Here is a 23,855-nt window from a genome sequence, read left to right on the forward strand (position 1 = left end):
ACTAAGGGTGTACAAACAAGTCTCTAGCAATTCCTCCTTCATTCCAGTTTTCCTCCTGCAGCAATTCCTTCTCTTCCCTGTAAAGCCACTTTCTATATCCTTATGCAGGGAAACACTTCCAGTTTTCCATCCAAACAAACAGAACAGTCCCACAAATACACAACATTCAGAAGGAATTTTAATTAACAAAAATGGTCCAGGAAAAGGGAGGGAGAACCCAAAAAACAGGCCGTTGCATTTGAAAGATTGCATGTCAGTCACTAGGTATGCCTGCAAGCCCATGCACAGGAAACCATTTGGACCTTTGTCAGTGCAGAACTAGTCTCAGCTTCCAGAACCACTTCTCTACTCCTTCCTTATATAAGCTAAATATTATATACATATATAAAAAAAATACAAACTTCAGTTTGTTATAAAGTGGCTTCTCTCTCTCTCTCCCCCTCCTATGCTTGCTTGGCACATGAACGCATGCAAAGCTAGTAGGCTCTGAGGGCTGCACAAACAGCAGGTTTTGGCAACAAAAAAAATAAACACAGCTAAAATAGATAAGCAAGATTAAAAGCCACTGAATTGAAAACCATATATTTTTCCAATTGTATAGAATTAGAACTACAGCTACGACTTAAAACTGTAAGAGTCTGTCATTCTCTCTCCCAACTCATGTCAAAGTTCATAGCAGCATAACACGAGATTCCTCAGGAAACATCAAGCCAGTGTTCTCTGCTTCAGGAGTGAGTTCACAGGTCAAAGTTTAGTCCGTCCGAAGGATCATGGGGGGATGCTCACTGTCTTCATCCAGTCTAAGTGAGTTGGTTTCATCTTCCAGGCAAGCTCCGCCCACGGCACCCAGGTCATCTGTATAGGCTGCAGGGAGAACAAGGAGTCGGGGGATCAGCACCACAAACTGAGGTTGGAACCAGAGCGAATGATCAGAGCTGATGTACCAGAGATTACTTGCAACAGTTTCACTGCCACCCTATGCTAACACCTTCATTGTGACTGTGATTCTCCAAGCCAAGAGCAAAATTCAGCTGCTCTGGGTATGTGCAACACGTAGGGGTGCTGTAGGCAGGCTGATGTTTTTCTTAACCTCCACCCGTGCACTAGAGCTGCATTTGCAGTATTGATGCTATACGTGCAGGCTGTCCTTTCTCTGCTGTTGAAGCACTGACCTGAGCGCCGTACAAAGATGGTAAAAGCTCCACTTGGAGAGCTGTAGCATTAACCAAATTCTCATGGTCTCATGAGAGACCATGCAAATCAGGCTAAAAGGTCACTGTTCCCATAAAGGAAACACAGGAGCATTTATCAACCTTGCTAAAAAAAAAAATAAAGGGGGCTATAACTCAGATGCTTTGTACAAGATCTGGGTGCAAAACTCCTGTATGAAATCATTGTGTTGGGGCATCTCAAGAATCATCTGACAAGTACCACAGCTATCACTACAGTAATCAACCACAACTCGAGACAGAGTTCTACTCAGAAAGTAGAAAGACGAGCGATCCATCTACAGGAAGCTACTGTACATTACAGGTGCTTTTTTCCTACTGCTCACCAATGCTCCACATCACACCCGCAGTTATGAAAAGCTCGGTGTTGAAGCAGACGAGCTCACGCAGCCATCTAGAATGAAGCAATACACGGAGGTGCTCTCTGCCCCACATCCAGCCTTCTCCTTACCATGCCTTGTGGGTGAGGAAGGCACGTATGTACCTTTAGTCACAGCGGCACTGTATGTCTGCGCTACCAACGGCCGGTCATGGGATGCAGACTCTAGAATTTCGTTGGCTGGCTCCATGCTGCCATCGAGCCTACACCAAGCAGAGAGAGGTTAGCTGGAGAGGTGATCTACCTGAGCATAGCACACCTTTAGGTGATAGCTACACAAGAGTATCTCTTAAGACATGCAAGAAGAATACATATATACACACAACAGGAGGAACTTGGTCCCTCCATTACAGAGGACTGTCAAGAAGGCATTTGACATTGAAGACCCATTAGTGACATGCTTGCCTCCGACACGGCATCAGGATCTAAATCCTAATAGCTGATGCTAGGGAAAAAAACAAACAAACAAACAAAACCTTAAAGTAAGAGTGTCTAATTAAAAAAAACCAAAGACATTCCAATCAGCAATATTAGAGGTTGTCTCTTGAGCTCTGTCCACAACATATACGTATGCTTCATACATATATACTAGAAAACCCTCTCGTGAAGGTATGAAGAGTACTTCAGAGATTAACTTGATAAAAGCTTCCCTCTATGAGGCTTCTCTTCATCTACAAGTGAAATGAGAGGTCATACCTTAAAACATTCAGATAAATATAGGATTTTGACTAGTATTATAGATTGACCAAAGCTGCAAACCTGAATTATCATCCTGAGTTACTCACTTTAATTCGATGACTGGTCATGTCAGTAACCCAGTTATATTACTCTAGCTTTTCCTGCAAAACCTTATTAACAAATAACAATGTCTTATCATATTTGCCTTAAGATTTCTACAGTAGTGCTACAGAACATTGGTTGGCTGGCCTATATGCAAATAAGTTTAATAAGGACACTGGTAGAGAGAGAATACAGACAATTTCACAGGCCAGATTCCCCTCTGTGAAGTCAGAGTAACATCCCTCTCACATCTCTGTAACAGCTTAATTTATTGATAAAGCGCATGGTGTCAGATGTTTCAAGTTCTTGAGTAACTCAACTCAAACCACCAAGTAAGAGGAAACAGGATCACACAGCTAACAGCGATTGATCCTTTGCTGCAATCAGACAGTGTTAAGTTTCTGCTGGTAAAGCGGCGCTTAGTGCAGTAGATACTAGGAAGGCAGGCACAGAGGGATTCTGAAGTTACTCATTCATGTTAGAGGTCTGGAAAAAGATTAGTTTAAAGAAATAGGCTGTTCTAAGTTAGACTTTTGCAGAACAAACTGGATTTTGTGAAGAAATAAAACAAAACAGTCCTCAGCTAAGCTGGACTTACTTGTGCTGCTTCATTAGTGTGCACTCTCCTCCTTCTTGGGGGTCTAGGTTGTACATGTAGAGATACCCATCAGCAGCTCCCACCAATAAACGAGGGATCTTCTGGATTCTAGAAAGGTTTAGGGGAGAGCAACAGATTCATAAGAACCTAAGAAACTATGCTGTCCTCCCCCCTCCCATGATTTTAAGTCATTATTTTCCACACGCTTGCTTCTAGACAGGGAACACTTTAACAGAGAGCACCTAGAGAGAGCACCTAGAAAAGAACTGCGTGTAAAAAAAGGCATAACCACATTTTGGGGCTAATGGGATGGCACAGGCATTAAGCAACTTACATATAACCCAGTAAAACAGATTAAGAAGTTACCATTCCATTATCAAGCTTTGTGCAACTCGAGAGACAAATATTCTAACGGGAAGTGTTTTCTTGTTTCAGAAATGTTAGGCTTAACTGCTGCTTGAAGGGTGCTTTGAGATCAAAGGAATGAGAGTACAGACACGAAGTCAATTTCGCACAAAAACTGTAAAACTCCCACAAAGCAAGTTTACTAATGCTCAGCTTATTGCTTTGGTAGCTGTGCCAAACAGCACCTGCCTTTGGTGAAGACAGAATAAAGATTAGATTTAGTCCTCAAAATTAACTTCAATGCATGCTACGCTGTTTTAGAGACAAGAATAACATGAACTTGCTTTCAAAGACTTCTTTAATGGTTGCTAGTCTGGATCGCCTAGTTTTGTAATTCACTGACACAACATACAGCATTACTCCCCCTAGCACTAATGCAAGTTCCAAAAGCCCACGATCTGTTCTCAACATTCTTGTTTCAAAATTAAGAGACATCTTTAAGCAACACTTAGAAATATTCTAGTCTTATCCATTATGCTTTTCCCTCTTCTCCTCACAGGACTGTGAGGTGTCAGCTCTAACACATTGCTCTTAAACTGGAAGAGGTTTTGAAATGACTACAGGTGATCACTGTTCTGTGCCGCCTGCTCTGCTGGAGATGAGGTTCTGTTCTACAGCATCAGCCTCTCCGTAGCCCAACGTGCAAGCCGGTGGGCGATGAATGCAGGCTCAGTTTCTCTACTCACGTGGCAAGTGCACAGATGTTTTTGTGCCCACAGAATGGCAGACGGACTGTAGCAAAGGCTCTGCCCTGGTTGAACATTTCTGTTACTTGAGAGGGCAGATAGCTTGTTGAGGCCATCAGCACTTTTCCAAAGTAACCCGTCCAGGTTGTAGGCTCTTCCTGAGGTCTACAAGTCAGAAGAAAAAAAGTGACCGACTTTGTCTTCACATTAGACAGAACGGTGTGTAAACACTTTGAAACATCTTTTTAAAGATGTTGAGTATCTATTTGTTTCTCTTCAGAAATAACTAACACCCCTGAGAACTCTAATGCACTCCCTTTATGCAACAGGGCACGATGTGTCCTACAATACCCTCAGTCTGCTATTTAAGTATGTTTGACTGTAAACCGATACTTCTGCTTATAAAACTGAATTTCATAAGGTTTGTTATACAAGAGCAAGATCTTCTGGGAAGTGCTACACTTCAAGACCTTATTGACTTGTTTATTACCAAACAAAACATTGTTTCTAACAACTTCCACAAAAGCGTAAGCAAGACTGTCCTCTCAAATCATGAATAGGAACATTTTATAACCTGGTGCCTTTTATAAAGCTCCATAGGCAGCTGGAAGGCATTGCTGATAGCTCTTCCCAATACGGATGTCAAAAGAGGTGAAACACATGTAACCGAAAACCTTAAACTGCTCCACACTCCTCTGCCAAGGATGGCCAATTTCTCCTCAGCAGAAATACCTTTTCTATTCACCGAGAGAACAGCACGCAGCTCAGCTGCAGTTGCTGATTCATAAATGACTTCTTAAACCCTTTACTTTACAGAAGCGTTCAAAAGAAGTCTATCCACACTTTGGAGAACTCATCCTGTTGAGTATAATTGATTTTAAAGCCCTTTCCTTGAAAAACCTAAGGCACTTCTGAAACCTACTTTTCTTTCACAGTCTCAAGTTTGAAGATATGCACCGTCTCTGTGTTACTGGATGCAGACAGAAACATGCCATCCATGCTGAAAGCCAACGAACAGATGCTCACACACCTAGGGGGAAAAAAAGGAAAAAAATTAAGTATTATATTTTATATTCTAGTCCTGTACCAATTAGTGTAAGAAAAAAAGCTAGTGTTAACTAACTCATGGGAACTGACTTAAATAAGAATATTACTTCTCCATTTTGGAAGGTAGGAGTCTTTCTGTAAATTCACTACCAAAGAGCTCCATAATGTTCGCACAAGCTGTACTGCGAGAGCTGGGAGGAACTGTGGCTGCATAGTAGACTCACCTGATCTTCTTCTCCTGGCAGCGATTGCAGGTGACTCGCAATTAAACCAAAGTATTTGGCTTAATAATTAAGCAGATTTCTCAGTCACCACTGGTTCACAAATAAGAAAAAAGAACATTTCCATAATAAGCATTCTGAATTCTCTAATACCTTCTTAAAGCACTTCAAGAGCAAGATCCCCATTAACGATGTTCAGCTCTGATGTATACCAGATATGGGGGTCAATTAGGGACAATCTGTACTCAGTCTTACCTCTGTATAAAGTACAGCAGAGCTACAGTTACTGCTACCACAAATCATAGCACCATCTCACAATGGCTATCAGTGATCACAGCACTAGCAGGATTTCGAAAAGAGTTAAGAGCATTAGATGTACTGCCTCCAATTGCCATAAGAATACAATATATCTTACAAAAGGTGACCCACTTTAAACAAGTTCCCTCACCAGTAAATTTTTAAAAGGCAAGAGGGTGTACAATTCTGACAGGACTGATTTGTAGAACAGTAAGTCCAAAGGAGTAAAACTGGAAGACATTCAAACTGAAACTCTTATAAGTGTGCAGGGAGGGATGAATGAAGATGAAAACAGGCAAAAATCAGGATGTCAGCTCAACTGCAGAAGATACTGCAGATCTACTATAAGGAAAGAGATTCAGATAATTAGCCTAGTTGAACTTTACCTCTTCACTCCCCTTCGGAATTCAAAGAGTTTCTGTCCCTCTGGAATGGAAAACACTCTTATTACCGTCCCCTGGAAAGAAAGAAAAAAACCAATTTTTTTTCATTTCAAGTTCCTTCATTGCATATTAGGTCTAGTGAGCAGAGTACAACTCCAAGCAGCTGTTAACTTAATGCCGTTGACGCACACCACACACTAGCATGAAATATTTATGGAGCGTGTTCGTAGGATGTGTTTGAAGAGCACAGAAACAACAAGAAGTGGAAGCCACTAATGTAGAGAACAACCTATGCATCAAGAACAGCCCAGCCTTCTTATCATATCTGATCATGAAAATGATCACAATAGAAAAGTACAGTCACCTGGATGTCTTTGTGCTTTTATCAGATGCAACCAGTTACACTTCTACATTCTAAGCTTATTACTCAAAAAGCAGAGGCTTCAGACTTTCCAATTTATACAATTTAGATGGACAATTTGTCATCACATGCCAAAGACTGGCAAGACACTTCTCTCTATTCTGACTTTAACTGTCTTGTTTGCATTAGGAAGGCAGCACCGAAACAAGACAACTAATTTCTAATAAGTATCCTGCACTAAACGGAGAAACATTTGGAGGACTGCCCTGAATACAGCCAAATAAAAATGCATTTATTTAAATAACCTTATTATCCAACATTTCACAGCGTGGAAGTTGTGTCAAATATCATCAACAGTAGATTTGCCATTCTAACTGTAAGCTGCCTTTTTGGCACTTGCGCATGGAATTGTGCACCTTAAACTTACTTAAAATGCTTAGAAACAGATTTCATTTTATCACTGCCAGCAAGTCAATAAAAAGCCACCTTACCTTTTCTGATGCAGTGGCAAGTTTAGTACCACTTGCATCAAATGCCAAAGCAGCCAAGGGACTATCATGAGCTGGGATCATATTAGCAGCTCTCTGCAGGAGTGAATCAATAAAACAGAACCTTAGAACAGTACAGGTTAAAAGCTACATGTTTGCAGCTTAAGACTGCATACTTAAGAGCATGCAAGGCAAATATAGGTCTTATTTTATGGACAACAGCTTCAATTTGTTTCAGTAACTCTTAAGTAAAGTTACATAAAATTATCACTGGCGTATGTGCATAGAGACTACAAGCAGTAGGACACCTAAAAGACAATTCAAACAGAAATCACTCTACTTCGCTCCACCCATTTGCCCAAAAATCTACTCATCAAATCTAACATTAGTGTATTTGCTGATGTTCCACGAAGCCTGGCTATAAGAGATACTGTGAACTGGCACAGAGCAATCTGAGTGTCTAGTAATTCCTCTCTAAGTTAAGTCATTTCCAAGAACTACATCTTTAGAGGTGGAAACAGCATCCACAGAGATCCTTACCAGATTGATGGTGTCAAAGACTTGTACTTCTCCAATAGTTGCACTTCCTGGATAGGCCAGGTAGCAGTTATCGTTGTTTATTGATAAAGCACACAACCCTAGAAGGGATGCAGAAACAGAATTAGGAAGAGGCAAATTCCAAGACCTACGCAGCAAAATGTTCTGATTCCACATTTGAATATTACAAAGATAATTCAAATTATCCTCACAATGTATCAACAGAAACAGAACAATGATGAGTAATCTGAGTCAACATGCAATGTATTCAACTACTTAACATAAGTTAAAGTTTAATATAAAGTAGAAAAGGAAGAGTACCAATTGAGCTACAAAAACTGATTAAGCAGTAGGATTTCCCATGTCTGCCATGATTCCTAAAGCATTAACCTGACAAAGCCTTTAACTATACCAAGTGCTGGCAAAATCCGGTTTGTATCTCTACTACTTCTTCCTAGCATTTCAACACATCCACTCTAAGAGATGAAAATAAGGGGAAGATGCAGTTTAAAGCACAGTCTGCTATTTGTTCTCAAAAACCTCACCTGGACTGAATGGGTAAGCTTCAAGACAACACTCATGCATTTAATTGTTACTTCTATTTGAAAGTGGAATCAACAATGCTACAGTTCCCTGCAGGAAACATTGTAAGTTGACAGAGAATGCACTTTTCAGAGTTATGCTACCTTCTAACAACACACTTACCTGCAGGATTGGGAGGTGTCTCCCTGATTGTATGTAATACCTTCATGTCTCGTATGTTGTGTATATAAAGAGACTCTTCCAGACATACTATCAGCCTCTAGACACAGGGAAGAGTACGAAATGCTGATATCAAACTGGAGTTTACATTCATTTATCAATCCTAAAAAAAATCGTATCCAAAACACAGGAGGTACCTTCCAAATGAGAAAAGGTTGTACCCACCTGATGGGAAGAACTAAGAGTCTGACAGAAGACACACAAGATACACCTCTTGACAAGGCTTCAACAGCGCAATACTATACTCTGTCACTTGAACTGACCAGTGCGCTTGAGTTCTCTCAACCATGCTAGTGCAAGTTGATTTAAATGAAAAATATTTACATTACTAGTTTAAGTTAGCAAGTCAGAAATCTTCATTTAAAGCTATTTAATTCTTATTCTGTACCTGCCTTTATATATTTCCCCCTCTCAAGAGGCCAAGTCACATATGGAAATGATTTTCTACTTTGGCTAAACAGAAAAAACATTTTAACCATTTATATAGCCTATCAGTTACTCATAACCATTTGTGAGCAGCTTTTTTTTTTAAAAAAAAAACCAAACAAAAAAACCAACCCAACTTTGATTAAGTTCTTCAACATCTCATTTACACTTTTGTAGACTACACCTCGATGACTACCAAGATGTTACTCATTTAATGCTACCTCACTACACTAGAAATAAAATTAGCCACTGTTAAAGTACCTTATGATTTTGAACAGGAATCCCACCCTCCCACATCTGATTTTTGGGGGCGAGGACAGACATTAAGAAGATTTTCTCCTTCAGATGCCATTCTCTCTACTTCGAATGAACTGGTTGAAGACAGAGAAGTCTGTATTTGCAGAAGAGCCTACTCATGATTTAGTAATACAGCAAACTACGGTTCCAGGTACTTAGCTCAAAAATTTCACCAGTTCAGTGATTTAAGAGAATTCAGCAAACTGTATTTAAAAACATAAAAAGTGAATAGATAATAACTTCAGGTTTAGGCCTGAACAGAAATTGTCAGTTTCACAGACTTTCACACTTTGGATCACTGGATGATTCACACTGGGAGGGACCTCAGGAGGTCTCCAGTGCAACCTCCTACTCAAAGCATGTTCAGCTTACTCAGGGCACTTTCCTAAATAAATATATAAACAGAACCAAACATACTTAACCAGATACGAGTACTGAGATGCCAAACAGAAGCTCTAGTTGGAAAAGTACAAGTTAATTTCAAATGGCAATTCAGTCACCAAAGGAACAGACATCAGTCAGCAGAGGAAGATCCACAACCCCTTCCCATGTTTTCACCTAGCCAAAGTTACCACTCACCTGTCTATTGAGTTTGACAGCCAAGATGGTGTTGGAGTAACTGTAGTTGCAAATCTCTGTCCCCTTCTTAAAGTGACAAACTTTCAGCTTGCGTGGAGCTTTAAGGCTAACTATGGCCACCAGACTACTGGAGAACAGCCTCTCCACAATGCACACATCTTCTGTGTCAGCTGAGGAATCACAATAACAAGGGAAAAACACACAGGGAGATTTCAGGGAAGAAGAATGATGCACATCAACAGGAAATACTGTCTAAGAAAATACGGTCTAACACCACAGTCTTCCACAATAGCTCAGAGTCAACGTGGGATGCAAGACAGGTTTTCAAAGTGGAGAATCTACATAGTAAATGCCGATTTACAAAGATTTCCCGCTGCCCCCCTTCAGGTGTAATGCAAGTTTATTCTTCAGAACAGAGCACCTACTCCTCCCTGCCCAAGATCCAACAGAAAAAAAAAAATCCCAAATACACAAAAATTACCAAATTATCAAATTCCTAGGAAATCTAGGAAAGCAAAGGTTTTTTTTTTAGATGTTGGGTTTTTTTTGTGTGTGATTTTTGTTTTGTTTTTAAAGTTGTACTATGCATGGAAGGGTTTTTAATGACCAAAAACCCTGGAGTTTCTGCACACCTCTCCATGAAGAAAGGTTTTTGTACTCAAAGAAGCTGGTAAACTCATTTAACACTTCTTCAGTCACTGATTAGTTGTTTGTTTCTTTTTTCTTTTTACACACATACCATCTACCTGACAGTCCCTAGAAGCAATGAGTACAGGAATCACCAAAGCCCACATGTAGCATAGCCATAAATCAGTGTTACTTTGTCATGTGTTCTACTATGGAAGCACTGCCGGCAAAGTAGGAAGACAAGTCACCATTCAAAATGTGGTAAAAGACAGCAGGAGGGAGGAGAGTCCAGGATCTCCGGCAAAAAATCACTTTCTGATTATAGTACAGTTTTGGACCAAGCTAGTAGGAGACCAAGTCCCACCAGGAGTAACCCTGACATGTGTGCTGCTTCCCTCTCCCATCCCCTGAAGCTCCCCTCCAAAAGCCCCAGAGACACGGTGAACAGTTTTCACAGCAGGAGGGAGTTTTACCGCTCTCTGCGACTCTCCCACAGCTACTGGCTACATCTGCCCTTCCATTACAGAACTGAACCAAGACAAGTGACTCCAGCCTTTGGCCTCGATCCATCAAAACAACCAAACTTTGCAGAAGTCGGTATCTGGATTAGCTCAATGCTTAACACATTCCAAACCGTAAAAATGCCAGTAAGAAAAAAGCCTGTTTCTGAAGGCTTCTGTTTTGGCCAAGAGACACATGAAATAATTGGTGCTTTTGTCATCACCAACGACAGAAATTCCCTCAAAAAAGTGCTGTCCAACATTCTCAGCATATGACAATGTCATCACTGTGTGACATGTCTGCTGTGAAAGTGCTTTTTCTGGGCAGTTACTTCAAGAAAGAGAACAGAAAATATTTAATGCTCTACATTCTTTTGAGAGAGAGAGAAATAGCCTCCTTATGGAAAAGGAGCAGATTTATACTAAGCTTTTTCTGTATTCTGTGCAACATAATTGACTTTTATCTAAATCTCATATTTAATATGGTACTTTTCCAGAGAAGACAAAACAGCTCACAGAGCCTTTGAAAATTCAATTTCCTCACTTTTGCAGCAGGGATAATGCATTTGAGCAATTACTTTGCATTCAAGGAACTGTTCTCCATTTTCTTGATGCCACACACAACACATGAAAAAGAAATACAAAAATCTGCTTCAATAAATTTATGCATAAACTTTCAAACGCAGTGGTCCATGTTCCTTGAATCAGACTAGGAACATAAAAGATTCTCAAACATTTTACAGTACAGATTATCAGCTTTCCATCTAAGCCTGGAGTCCATCATGAAGACAGCATCCTTTTACAAGAGCCAGAACACACAGAGACCCAAAAACCAGTCCAATTGCTCTCTGCTCCTGGACAAGCACAGCTTCTTTCTCCTATTCAGAGGCAACTGTGTTAAGACACAGCTTCTGGGATTTGTTACTCTGCCAGGCAGGAGAGCTGCTGTTTCAGAAGAGGAGCAGCAGCAGAGATTCAGATGGAAAAAGTGCTGCCCTATGCTGCACTGACAGGAAGTGTAGGCAGCAGGGCAGGCACGCAGGGAAGAGCACTACCAAGAACTAAGCAGTCACAGACAGAAGGGGAAAAAAAGAAAAACCAAAAACCCAGAAACTTTCAACAAGGAAAATGTTTACAAGGTATAGACAATCCTTCAGTCTCACTGTGAAAAGACTTGCTATAATACACACAGTTACCTTTATCTAAAGGCTTTGTGATGAGATTTTAATTAAATTCACTTTAAAAATACAGGATGCTCCTCTGTTCCTTTGTCTTTCCCGAACAGAAAGAAGTGATAAAACCTCTTCACAGCTGACAAGTCTTGTATGCTTCCTAATGAGCAACCACTCAGGTAGAGCACCAGGCTAAACTGCACATCCTACCTTCAGCTGACCTGAATGAATCACGGGTTTAGAAGCACGAGCTAAGTCTTATAGCAATGCTGTGAATCACAGTTTTTTTTCCTATTTGTATTTTCTCCTTTACAATACACAAGTGAGCATTGCAAGAAACTCAGATTCAAAATACAGTAAAAACAAAAAGAAGAACTATAAAACAATTTAAGCAGCAGCAGTGAGGGGAGAACAAGCAAATATATAACAAGACTACAGTTTCGTAAACACAAGCATGTAGCATCACAGACAAGAGCTGGTTAGAACCAGCTAGATTATGATCAGTTGTGCTTTTATTCCATCCTTAATCCAAGAACATGAAGCATGTTATAAGCATTAAGTAAGCCTTAAAGCACCCTCCAATCTAATACTTATTTTTACAGGGGGATCAACTGAGCAGCGAGTTCGGCGATTTGTACAGTCACAGTAGAAGTCAGTGATGGGAGCAAAGAAACCTCCCATTCTCTTGAACAGAATACAGCTGGGCCATGTTCTGTAGTTTACCTTAGACAGCTACAGAAGAACTGGCAGCTCAATCTTACAGAAAAGAGGGAAGGGTCCTTAAAAGTGCTCACTCAAAACAACACAGAGTCTTTAGACTCACTTAAACTACATTGGGAGGCAGAAGGCACATGTCTGGGAGGCCTCAAGATACCTGTCCTTGCAGAAAGGAGGTACTCAATATACAGGAAGCCCTTCACCCCCACAGCAAGTTTTCAACAGGTGTGGTTTTGCAAGCCCAAGACTGAAAAATTATTTAACTGCATACGTAAAATGAAGATCACAAATATTTAGATCTGCTGCAGACACTGCAGGCCCTGGGAACAAAGGTCAAGACTGGCTGGCTTACAAAGGTCAAACCATCAAGTTTTCTACTAAACACTGCCTCACACCCTGTGCTCTGTATTTACAGAGTTAACACTCATGAACAAAAACTTACACTATCAAAGAGGTTAAGCCAATACAGGCATCCCAGAACTCTTTGAAGACAAGACTGCAATCAGCAGGTCTCGATTCCAGCCCCAGCTGCCTTATCAGTTTATTGTAAGATTCTGAGCAAGGCACTTTATCCAAACGGTACTTTTTCTTTCAAGGACTACCTAGAAGAAGCAGTCCTGCAAAGTTCAGTTCAGTCTCTCCCAGTATGTTTATTCAGTGTCTTGTGTAACAGGAGACATCTTCACCGGGTCTCCTGGGGTGATATCAGGCCAGATACTGTAAGTGCCTAACATACTACAGAGGTCAGGTACCGAAACGCAACGGCCTAAAATTGCATTCAAGCCACCAATTAACCAGTACAACCAGATCATGACTCAAACAGGCAGACGTAGCTGTAACACAGTTTAACCCAACTGCACGCGCCCAATTTGAACCTCACCATTCCTTCTCTCCATTGACTGTGTAGAGAACCAGGCTGTCCCCACAGATAATTGCTGATCTGAATCACACGCCATTTTCAAATTTAAGATGCCACAGGGTCAGGTCACTTAGGGAATGGAGGCTGAAGACAACGCTGTTGTGTAGCATGATACACCAGGATCCTACCAGAAATGCTGACATCATAGCTACTGGTACCGTCTGTCCACATGGAGTTCACAAGGTGGCAAGGAGACTCATGCATAGCATCCATACTTTACTTATTAGCACTCAAAAGAGGGAAGTTATGAAGTGCTGGCAAAAATCGGGGATCTCTTCTCCCCCAAGCCTCCCTCCATTTCACCTCATACCCTCTTTAACTACGATCAGTACTGAGAAGTTATTGGCATTTGGATTATTCACCCTTTTGGATGAATAAACCTGCAGCTATCGTGTTAAAAAGTATTCTTCTAACAGCAAATATTAAGATTAAAGAAAAAATAATCAAAGCTTTGGGTTTTTTTTTATTTGATAATGGTATATTAGTATTTGCCTGCCCCAATAACCAATAAAGACCCAAAAGACATTCTCACCATTCACACCAGTAAGTTTTTTTTTTAATGGCCAGCTGCTAAATAATCTGGCTATTGGACATAAAATTAGAAAAGCAAAGAGTTTTTCTCATAGCTATTACAAAATTTCATAACATACCAGCTAAATTTAAATACAGAACACTGATATATAGTTTTACCCTGCCAGCAATCAATTGTTTTGTATTTGTGAGATATTTCATCATACACTTTTAAGGTTCCTCCTATGTCAATTTCAAACCACCTGTGAAAAAAATGAAACATATCCTATTCTTCCCAAATTAAGCCAACTGAGGGGATAAAAAAAAAGAAAAAGAAAAAAAGAAGATACTCACTGCATTCATAGATCTGCTCTAATTTGTCCACAGAAGAAAGAGAGAAGAATTTGTAGCCTGATTTACTGCCAACTGCAAGGGATCTGAAAAAGAAACAAGCCAGTCAGAAACATAAACTAAGTGAGCTGGGAATTACCCTTGGACAGATTCTTACCCTATTCTAAAACTCCAGTTGGGTTAGCTCAGTAACAGTGATAGAAAGTCTGACTGAAAAAGCCACAAGGGACAGATAGCTTTGTCAGTTCTGAAAAGGCCAAATAGCTTCAGAGTTACCCCAGGTGTGAAATCCCGCTTCACATTTTGTGAAGTGACAGTTCACAGCTTAATGTAAGCCTACTGCCCGATTCATACTGGTGATTTCTCCACACAAACTAAAAGCTTTAGTGTGGAGGAAAGAAGATGTCTTGAATAATGTAATGCAAACCAATTACATCATTGCCTCATCATCAGAGGTGACCTCCAAGACCTTTTGAACTGCAAATGTCTGGGGATTTTTCACTCTTTATACTGTAACCTTCCCTAACCACCCCAAACAAGCTTTCATACTAAAAACAAAATTAAAAGGAATTAAAGACTGCCAACTCTATTTTTTTTTTTATTTGATGATATTCTAGCACCTCTGAGGAACACTGTTAGGCCTCAGTCTTACAGTCACACTGAAGCTTTGATCACAGGCGCCCTCTTAAAAATGCTAGTCACTGATGTTAAATAGATTTTTAACAATAGTAGAACATAAAAAAAACCAACTGAGTACAAACCCTTCTTTCCTCCATTACTCAATTTTCACACTTAGCTCACAGACTATTTAATTGCTTTTCCAGTCAGAGTCAAAGACAGGTCTTAAATTTTAAGCTAGGAAAACCTTTAGGCTTGTCTTGCAGGTCTTTACACATCAAGGCAGCAGACAATGGCACATTCTTATTTTCCCCTCCCCACGCGGAGGATGATTTTATGCCACAGAAAGAGAAAGTTAACAGTAAATACAGCTGTGCAGAAGTCTATTAGTATGATTACAGTTCATATATTTCTTACTGCCAGGACACATGGAGAAAAACTAATTAAATTCCAATAAAATGTGTTTCAGTCTGCCAAACTGCAGCAAGTCATTCAATACACGGCTCAAACCCAACCCGGCCAGTCAGCCTGCCAAAAATGCCCTTCTGAACTCAGCAATATGATTCTCTATCATTCAGATGCACTAACAATTAGTTCTACATCTAGAATATAATACAGATTCCTAGATTTCTTGCTCTTTCTGTATTTTCCTCTCCTGGCTCCAAAGTGAGCCCTTTTTAAACTTTCAGGTATGACCTTCATTTCTGGGGGGGGGGGCGGGGGGATGCAACTAGAACAGTCTGGTTTAGAAACGGTATTTGAGAAGGTTTAAACCTTCAAATTAAAATCTGCACCATCCAGGCAAGAGAAGTAAGCGTCCTCAAATTCAATAACCAAGATATTTAAAAAAGCATTATTAGGCTTAGAGACAGAGAAGCAACTATAAAACAAAATTTTGCTGCTGCTCTCTAAGTCACCTTGGAAATACTGAATTTAATTTTACTTCAGACAAATTCGGTATGCTCAGCAGACTGTATCTGATTAGTCACCAAAGACACTTCAGTGTTTCTCCTCAATTACTTTTGTACAATCCAATGAAAATCCAAATTCTGTGAAAAAATATGAAAATGTAATTTGGAAAAAAAAAGTAAGGAGTTAGCTTTTCTTAGATCATCTACAGCTTTCCTCAAAAGAAAGTTTAACAAAGAATGACATTAAAACTATCACTTCACAAAGGTAAACAAGCACTCAACTGAGTTAAAAATAAATGGAGTCACAAGGCTCCTTGCAATATAAACGATCTACAAAAGACACAGGATGATTTCCTCACAGAGTTCCACACAGCAGCTACTTGTGAGCGTATTACTAGGCAAAACTGATTCTTTTTTCTACTTACAGCTTTAAAGACAGAATATTGCTGTATCACTGTTTTACTGACATTATCACTGAAACCAGTACGCAAGACCATTTTCCTTGTCCTAGAGACTTACTATGCCTCATTTAAATAAGCTGCAGAGAATGGTGAAAGCGAGTTGTATACATGATAAAAATCAGCAGACTGAGTAAGAGCCAAAATGAAGCAGCACAGAATGGACCCTTCCATCCCCGGCAATTGCTTTTTGTTATTTCTTCCAGGATCAAGGCGATGAAGTCACAAATCATTTGTTTATACAGGACAGTTTGACTCAGCATAATTAAACCCATTTCAGTATACAAGTAGAACTGCAAACCAACTAATTTTTCTTCTAGAACAGCATTCTTGGTTTGGAGGTTTTTTTTTTTTTAAACATACTCTCAAATTACTTCTTATGAAACCACTGGAAAAAGGCTTTTTCTATGTAATAAGAGAATTCACTAGGCTGAGTTATACCAGCATAATCATAATGATTTAAATTCCCCGTCTTCCCCCGCACCAATAATACACTTAAGCCCATAAGACACCTGATAGCTATCGAAATGACCAAATCCCACAAAACAAGTATCGAGCCAAAATTACCTCACCTTTGAAAAAACATGTGACCATATGGGGAAGAAATATGATCGATAAGCCATTCAGCTACTGCTCAGACAGCCAGTGGCCAACAAGAAGCTCCTGTAGTTTATCAGAAGCTCCTTTTACAACGTGGGTGTTATGCTTTATTATCACCCATTTTCAGAGGCTGATGAGAGACTGAAATTGAAAATAAAATCAATATAAAAAAATCGGCTTTTTTCTTCTAATATTATGCTACACACAGGTGTTTTTTTAGCTCTAATATGTGCAGCCTCTATTACACACCTTAGATTACTGACTTTGAGCTATTTCATCATCAAGGTTGTCTACTCAGTAGAAAATTACCAATATAGCCGTGATTTATGAAACTGTGTTTACCCACTTTTTTCAAAGATAATACTGCAGTCTGATCCAAGACAACATAAATCTTGGGAGTATTTTCAAGAACGGCTGTCATAAATAATTAAAACTAACCTCATCGAGTGAACAGTGATGCTGACATCCGCTGTAAATGCACTCACCTAGAGCGGGAAATCAGCTGGTTTAATCTCTCCAGCTCTTCAGAAACAAGTTTTGTCAGATGGGCTAGAATTGTACAGGTTTTCTTTTGTTTCTTTAATATACATACAGAAGGAAGAAAACCAGTTTTTCCCTTTCTGTATCATAGAGCACCTCAAATATTAATCAGAAATATTCTACATTAATCAGACACATCCTGCTAAGGGCAGCGCTCTCAGATTAAGATCAATCACAGCCGCAGCATAAACATAACTCCACAAGTCATTACTATTTTAAATGACTGGTTAGTTAGACCTACTTTCATTATGATACAATTATACTAATGCTCCACCTCATTTCAAAAACAATGTAAATTTCCAAAGACAAAGTGTTTTGTGAACTAATGCTTATGATGAAGAGGAGGAAAATAGTAACAATTAAAAAAAAAACAAAACAAAACAATGAAACTGAAGTAACACGACATACAACTGCTTCTCTCAGCTATCTTCCCTGAGCACGAGAGCTATGTGACTACTCTTTCCTTCTTTTTTTTTTTTTTTGGTTTAGCTTTAAAGCCTCCTTGGAATAAAGAGCTCTCCTGTCCTCAGGGATCAGGGGTGAATGACACCTGAACCTAAGAGAAACAGAGGCAGAGCAGTGAACACTCAGCACCTCACCCTTGTTCCTCTCACCACAAGCACTTTACTAAAGAAATCCAAACATCACATGGCAAGGGAATTATAATACAACTTCGGCAACATCAAGCATGCTATACAACTTCAGAACTGTAAGTATTTCCTCAATATAGAAGCAAATTGATTTATTTGGGAAAAAAAATGGACAGAATTAAACTGGAAAGAACAGATGTACGGACAGATGCCCATCACATGTAACTCCATAGATAAATGAAAGCTGAGACTTCAGAAGACCTTGCAAAGAAGGCACACACCAGTGTTTTCATTAGAAATCCACGTGTGAGGCTGTTTTGTTCTTTCATCAGGAGTCTGTTTTCAAAACTACAGCAACTATTTTGTTTCCAAGTGCTGTCACTTGATTACTTGACTTTAAAAAGGCAACTAAGACTTCTCTGTCTGTCAGCTTGCATTATTTCACAAGTAGGTTCTTTGGGTGTGGGTTGTTTTTTTTTTTTTCCTGGTAAATTGAGTCTGAAGACCACAAAAGTTAATTTTTAAGGTTTTCTAAAGGCATTTATCTGAATATTTGTGTAGAAACTTAAAGACTGGAAGTTTTACTTATTTGCTAGATACATTTAAACTTCGAGATCTTATGCTTTCAGTAAAGAGTTACATATTTCTATTGCGTTATGCATTTCCCTTACGGATTTTAAAGCTTGTAGGAGTTTGTGAGGCGAGTTTAATTTTCCACAAATGTATCCATGCTCAGTTTTAGTGGTTCTCCCAGAAGTAATACAAACAGCACTTGAGTTTAAGAGGCACTTCTTACCAAATATATATCATTAAAGATTTCTAATTACTAAAACATACCTAGCACTGAGGTCACCTACAAGCTTCTAACTGCACAGTTTTGCTAGGATACCCGAATTCTGATCGGTTACTTCAATTTTATCTGCAAGCTGGAGCTTCTGCCTCACGATCAGAGAATGCCAGTCATGCTGAGTTGCGCAATGATTGATTCACTAGGGAAAAGGGCTAGGGCCAAAACAAGCACACCAACATCTCCTGAAAACGACCTTCTCCATGGTTTTACTTAATGAAAACAGATGCCAAAGAGAACCCACAGACCAACTGCTTCTGCTGCATTACAGGTGGAATGTTTTCACCCAGAGTTCCAGTCCCAGCCAATAATTCAAAACTTTAATGTAAATAAAGCTTAGGGCAATATGGAATAAAGAGGCAAGACAACACTTGCAATAAGGGAGATGCTGTTCCAAGAGACAGCGTCACTACAGACAGCATCCACAAATGAACATTAAAAAAAAAAAGGTTAAGTCTGGGAAAAAAAACCAAACAACTAAAAGTAAGACAGGGGATATCTGATTCAGTCACCAGGGATTGCAACAGGGAAAAGCAACAGCAACTTTTATGTTGACAACATTCTTCTAACTACCAGCAATCCAATTTCCCAAGACTAAAAGCCACCATGAAGCTCATCTCCTTCCTCCAGGAGACAATAATTAATTATCAGCCCTTCAGAAAGCCTAGCAAAAGTCAGCTTGATACCTATTTTTACCAGCAACAAGTACCATCTCTTCCTACTACAAGGCAATCGGCTCTGCTGTCTAGGTAAGCCGGATACATCTGAGCATGAGTGCAACTGGCACCTTGTTGAGTTGAAGTTAAAAGCTTTAAATGTAACAACAACAACGTGCCCATGTCATTTATTTTCCAGTTTTGTCTGTCAGCGATTTTTTTTTAATTACTGAAGCATACCTTAAAACATGATGTGAACTCTCTGACTGTGAAGATGTAAGCAAAGCTTGTCTTTCATATACTGTCTGAAAGAGTATGCATGTTTACCTTGTCTGGAGAAGGACTCCAGTTACTTGTAATAGAAGTTGAAATTAAGTAAGAGTTCTGAGGCCCAGCATGGGAAAGTGTAATTCATTCCTAGTAAGTTCTTTTCAGCTCTTCTCACCTGGTAAACAGTGATCTTGTCTACTCAAACAAGAAACTAAGAGAGATCATGGGTGGGGGGGAAAAGACAAACAAACAAGCTTCAGTTTAAAGAACTTTGAGTTCTACTCAGTTTAAGAACTAGAAAGCAACCTGTTTTATACTTACTACTTTTCTTAGAGGATTTCTTCGAGACACCATTAGAAAAAAAAGGATACTTACTCAACATCATCCAACCATCTCATTTGTCTCAAAGTAAGTGGCCTTTTAAATTATTCTCATCATTTTGAGACAAAAATAGGGACAAGAGCCTTTTTATATTTATGTCATTTCTATAATGGATATGTGAAAATGCAAAAATATTCAAATATAACAGAAAAGACCTAGTATCCCAAGACCCTGAATTGCAAAGATATATGAGCCAGGTCTGGATCACAAAAAAGGAGACAGTACCAAAATTCTCATCAGCTAATCTCAAGGTACTTTACATATCTTAATAACATTTTAAAAAATTTAACCTACCTGCACAATGCATGTTAGAATGCTGAATACAAAAAAAAAAAGTCAGCTATAGCACAGAAACTGAAGAACACTTTCTGGATATTTACGAAAATTAAATGGAAAAAGTAGCACTTTACTCTTCCCTGAAGAAAGATTTCAAGGTGCATAAGCCAAAGACCACCTAGATAAAGCAAATCTCATATGAGCTTCTTTTTACTTTTGTCTTGGGTTTGTTCTCAAGTCAAGCCTGCATCTCTCCTGTTCAAAAGTGGGTTTTTTTGGTTTTTTTTGTTTTTTTTTTTTTTTTTAAGCTAAGGTGCAACTGACAATAGGCAGTTGTTTCAGGGAAGGAGAAATACTAACACTTTTAGATCACCACACTGGACAGCACAGTTTAACTTCCAAAACTTACCTAATGACCTTTATAAACGGCAAAAGAAAGAGGGGGCTGATTTCCTAGTTATTATGACTTGTTTCATCTAGTAACAGGTAAAAAAATGGATGGTATTGAGCAGAACACGTTTTAGACACACGATGACAGAGCGAGCTCTACATGGTACTCAAAAAAAATGTGAAAAGTAGTTGCAAGTCTTTGCCTCGATCAATATACAGATAACGATTTACTTACAAACTATTGCTTCCCCCATCATTTATCTGGAGTTATCTACTGTTAAAGCCTCTTGTTTCAAGTCTATCCAGCTGCACTCATTCATCTCATCACCCCCAACAAAACCTACAAAAGCAAACAGAATATTTCCCTCCGCGATGTGGCCTTTGCTTCCGTGATGTGATCTTGGCAGTCAGCATAAATAATCTTCTCGCCTTCACAATTCCCATGTGCCGCAGCACATGCTGACCACAGTCAGAGATCTCTCTTGTGAGGACAAGGTATTGTTGCTTGAAAAACAAAGTTGTTAGAACACCACCACACACATGGATTATGCTCTGTGATGCCAACTTGAGATCATTTCCTCTTACTCATTTCCTAAAACAAAACTCCTCCTTTTTCAAGTACAAGTTCTTTCGGTTATTGTCCCCAGTTTCATCTCTTAGGTATTTAAGACAATCAAATCCTTCTTTAAAGGATCTTTAGTATTCCAATTCCAACAATTAGGGATTTCTTAAATTGAAGAATACTGCTTTTTAATACCCCATATAAAAACTAATATGCATTAATTAATCTAAATATGCTGCAACGGTTAAATAATTGCGAGATGTACAGCATGAACTATCTGACCCTTTCTAGAACTCAGACATGAGTAAGTGCAATTTCAAGGGCTACATGAGAAAGGCCTCTTTTTCAAAATCAAAACCAAAAGCAGCATGGGCTCATAAAAATACTTTTAAGCCTAAGGCAAACTCCTTCAACACAGACAGCACGTGAAAATAAAAAAGCTGTATGAAAAAATAGCTGTAACAAGCTTTCAGATGAGGTCTTTGTACCTCCCGGAAGACTTGGGTCTTCATGTTATCTCAGGCCCTCATAAAAGCTGGACATCACCAAGAAGCAGAAAAAGCCCTTCCTCCCCTTCCCAAAGTAACAGCGAGCAATGCCTCACAATTACAAGAAGGAAAAACTCCCCAGGGCCACGGTGTGGGGGAGGGAGAAGGCAACATGCTGTAACCACAGCCGACGCAGCCCATTAGCCCTCCGCTGTGTGTTCCTGCGAGAGCGGCCTCACGCCCTGCAGCTCCACAACACACGCTGGAGAGGAGAGGGGGGCTGTTCTCACCTCTCCTCGCCGCAGGGATGAGGGGAACCCCGGCCCCACTCTGGCAGCGAGGGCAGAGGCTGCAGCAGGGGCCCCTGCAAGAGGAAGAAGCGGCACCAGGGCGGATGGGGGGACCCCGCCACGCCCCCCCCCGCTAGCAGCCAGGCCTCCTCAGCGTCCCCCAGCCGCAGCCCTCGCAGGTTCCCGCTACCCGCGGCCAGGTCCCCGCCCCGGTCAGGCCGGGCTCCCCCTCAGGCCGGGCTCCTTACGTGTTGTCCTGGTTGAAGTTGGCGAAGAGCAGATGGCCGCTGCCGGCGTCGCCGCTCTGACCGGCCAAGTTCATGGCGGGACGGCCCTCGCCACCCCCGTCCGGCGGGGGAGAGGTGAAGGGAGGAAACACCTCCGGTGAGAAGCGCACCTCAGCCCCGGCGGCCCCGGCCCCCGCCGCGCACCCGCGGCCTCCTCATCCCCGCTGCCCCTTGTTTACGCTGCGGGCGGCGGACCGGCCCCCGCGGCTGCGCAGTCCGCCCTACCTACCGGCCACCGTACTGCCACCGCGCAAGCGCCCGCCCGGCGGGGGCGGGAGGAGTGGCGCATGCGCCTGAGAGGTGGCGCCGAACTTGGTTGAAGGGAAAGAGGCGGGGCAGCGGCGTTCTAAAGCTAAGCAGGTCCCACGGGGGTCGGCGGCTGGATGGGAGACTCAAAGACTAGGCGGTGGTACCCAACTCAGACGCGCTCACGATGTCCCCGGCGTTGACCGTGACCGCCACCTTCCTGTCACGGCCCCTACAGACTCCGCGGGGTTAAAGCCTTCACGGTCCCCGCCCGCCGCCGCCTCTGCAGTTCTGCTTCGTACCACGGGAGGTCCCCGAGGCTCAGCAGATGGGACGGGGGTTGAGGAGGGGGGGACACAGCGGGCTGTGCTCCTGGGTACGGGCAGTTCTGGGGAGCTGACACCTCAGTGCGATGGCCGTGTCTTAGCCAGGGGTGCCTTTTGGGGGTCCCCAGCTCGGAGCACGAGGAGTCACGGTCCGGGGAGCTGCTTGTGGGGAGAGAAAATAAAGTGCAGGCAAAAAAAAAAATGGCAACCGAACTCGGAATGTCTGGAAACTGGATCGAAATGAAGGGCTTGGTCCTGAAATGGGTTAATTTTGGGGAAATGAGCTGTGCTGGGGAGTGCAGGGTGTTGGGGCTCGTGTCTCTGGGGCCAGCGCACCCGGGAGGGTTCGTGGATGGTGCGGTTGGGCTCTCCCATGTTTAACCACCCTCTGTTCGCTGGCCAGGAGGCTCCACCAAATTCCCCAAACCCAAGCAGCCCTGCCCCGGCACCCCACTGCCCTGTGTCCACCCCACCACAGCACACGGCCGTCCCGCAGCCGATCCTGGCCCCCACCCTCGCCTCTGCCTCCGCCACAGCTGCTGCCAACCCATCCATGTGTCCCGTAACTCCTTCTGCCCATCCAAAGTTTCTTCTCTCGTGGGAAGGTTTTTCCTGCTAAGAGCTGGCAGATTTTAATCTCAAATTGTCTCTTTCCTTGCCGGCTGTCTCCAGCATCTTAATGCGCAGGAAAACCTCCCTCCCTGGGGAAACGCAATTGCAGGGCGTGCTGCCAGGAGAGCCCAACGCTGCCGTTGTAGCACCCAAAAGTGTGGATATTCACACCCTTCATGGCCAGAATCCTGCTGGGACCCAGCATCAGGAGCAGGGGACAGTGCACAGAGGTGTCT

General features: G+C 41.4%; 1 protein-coding gene across 3 annotated transcripts; it reads right to left on the minus strand.

Annotated features, from left to right (window-relative positions):
* Positions 1–160: 160 nt before the first annotated feature.
* Positions 161–22,637, minus strand: WIPI2 (WD repeat domain, phosphoinositide interacting 2). 3 transcript variants are annotated; one of them, XM_086760242.1, is made up of 13 exons: positions 22,397–22,637; positions 14,275–14,357; positions 9,476–9,645; positions 8,117–8,213; positions 7,415–7,512; positions 6,878–6,970; positions 6,029–6,099; positions 5,000–5,107; positions 4,078–4,242; positions 2,987–3,094; positions 1,714–1,811; positions 1,556–1,623; positions 161–864 (listed from the first exon to the last, which is right to left on the minus strand). In XM_086760242.1, exons 1-12 carry the CDS (start codon positions 22,468–22,470, stop codon positions 1,580–1,582), a joined length of 1,209 nt encoding a protein of 402 aa, XP_086616368.1. In that variant the 5' UTR covers positions 22,471–22,637; the 3' UTR covers positions 161–864; positions 1,556–1,579. The 3 variants fall into 3 exon arrangements, with proteins under 3 accessions (XP_086616368.1, XP_086616367.1, XP_086616365.1); XM_086760241.1 differs by lacking the exon at positions 1,556–1,623; XM_086760239.1 differs by lacking the exon at positions 1,556–1,623 and having other exon boundaries at positions 1,681–1,811.
* Positions 22,638–23,855: the final 1,218 nt, after the last annotated feature.

This window comes from Chlamydotis macqueenii, chromosome 15 (genome assembly GCF_036417535.1).
Source record: "Chlamydotis macqueenii isolate bChlMac1 chromosome 15, bChlMac1.mat, whole genome shotgun sequence".
NCBI lineage: Eukaryota > Metazoa > Chordata > Aves > Otidiformes > Otididae > Chlamydotis > Chlamydotis macqueenii.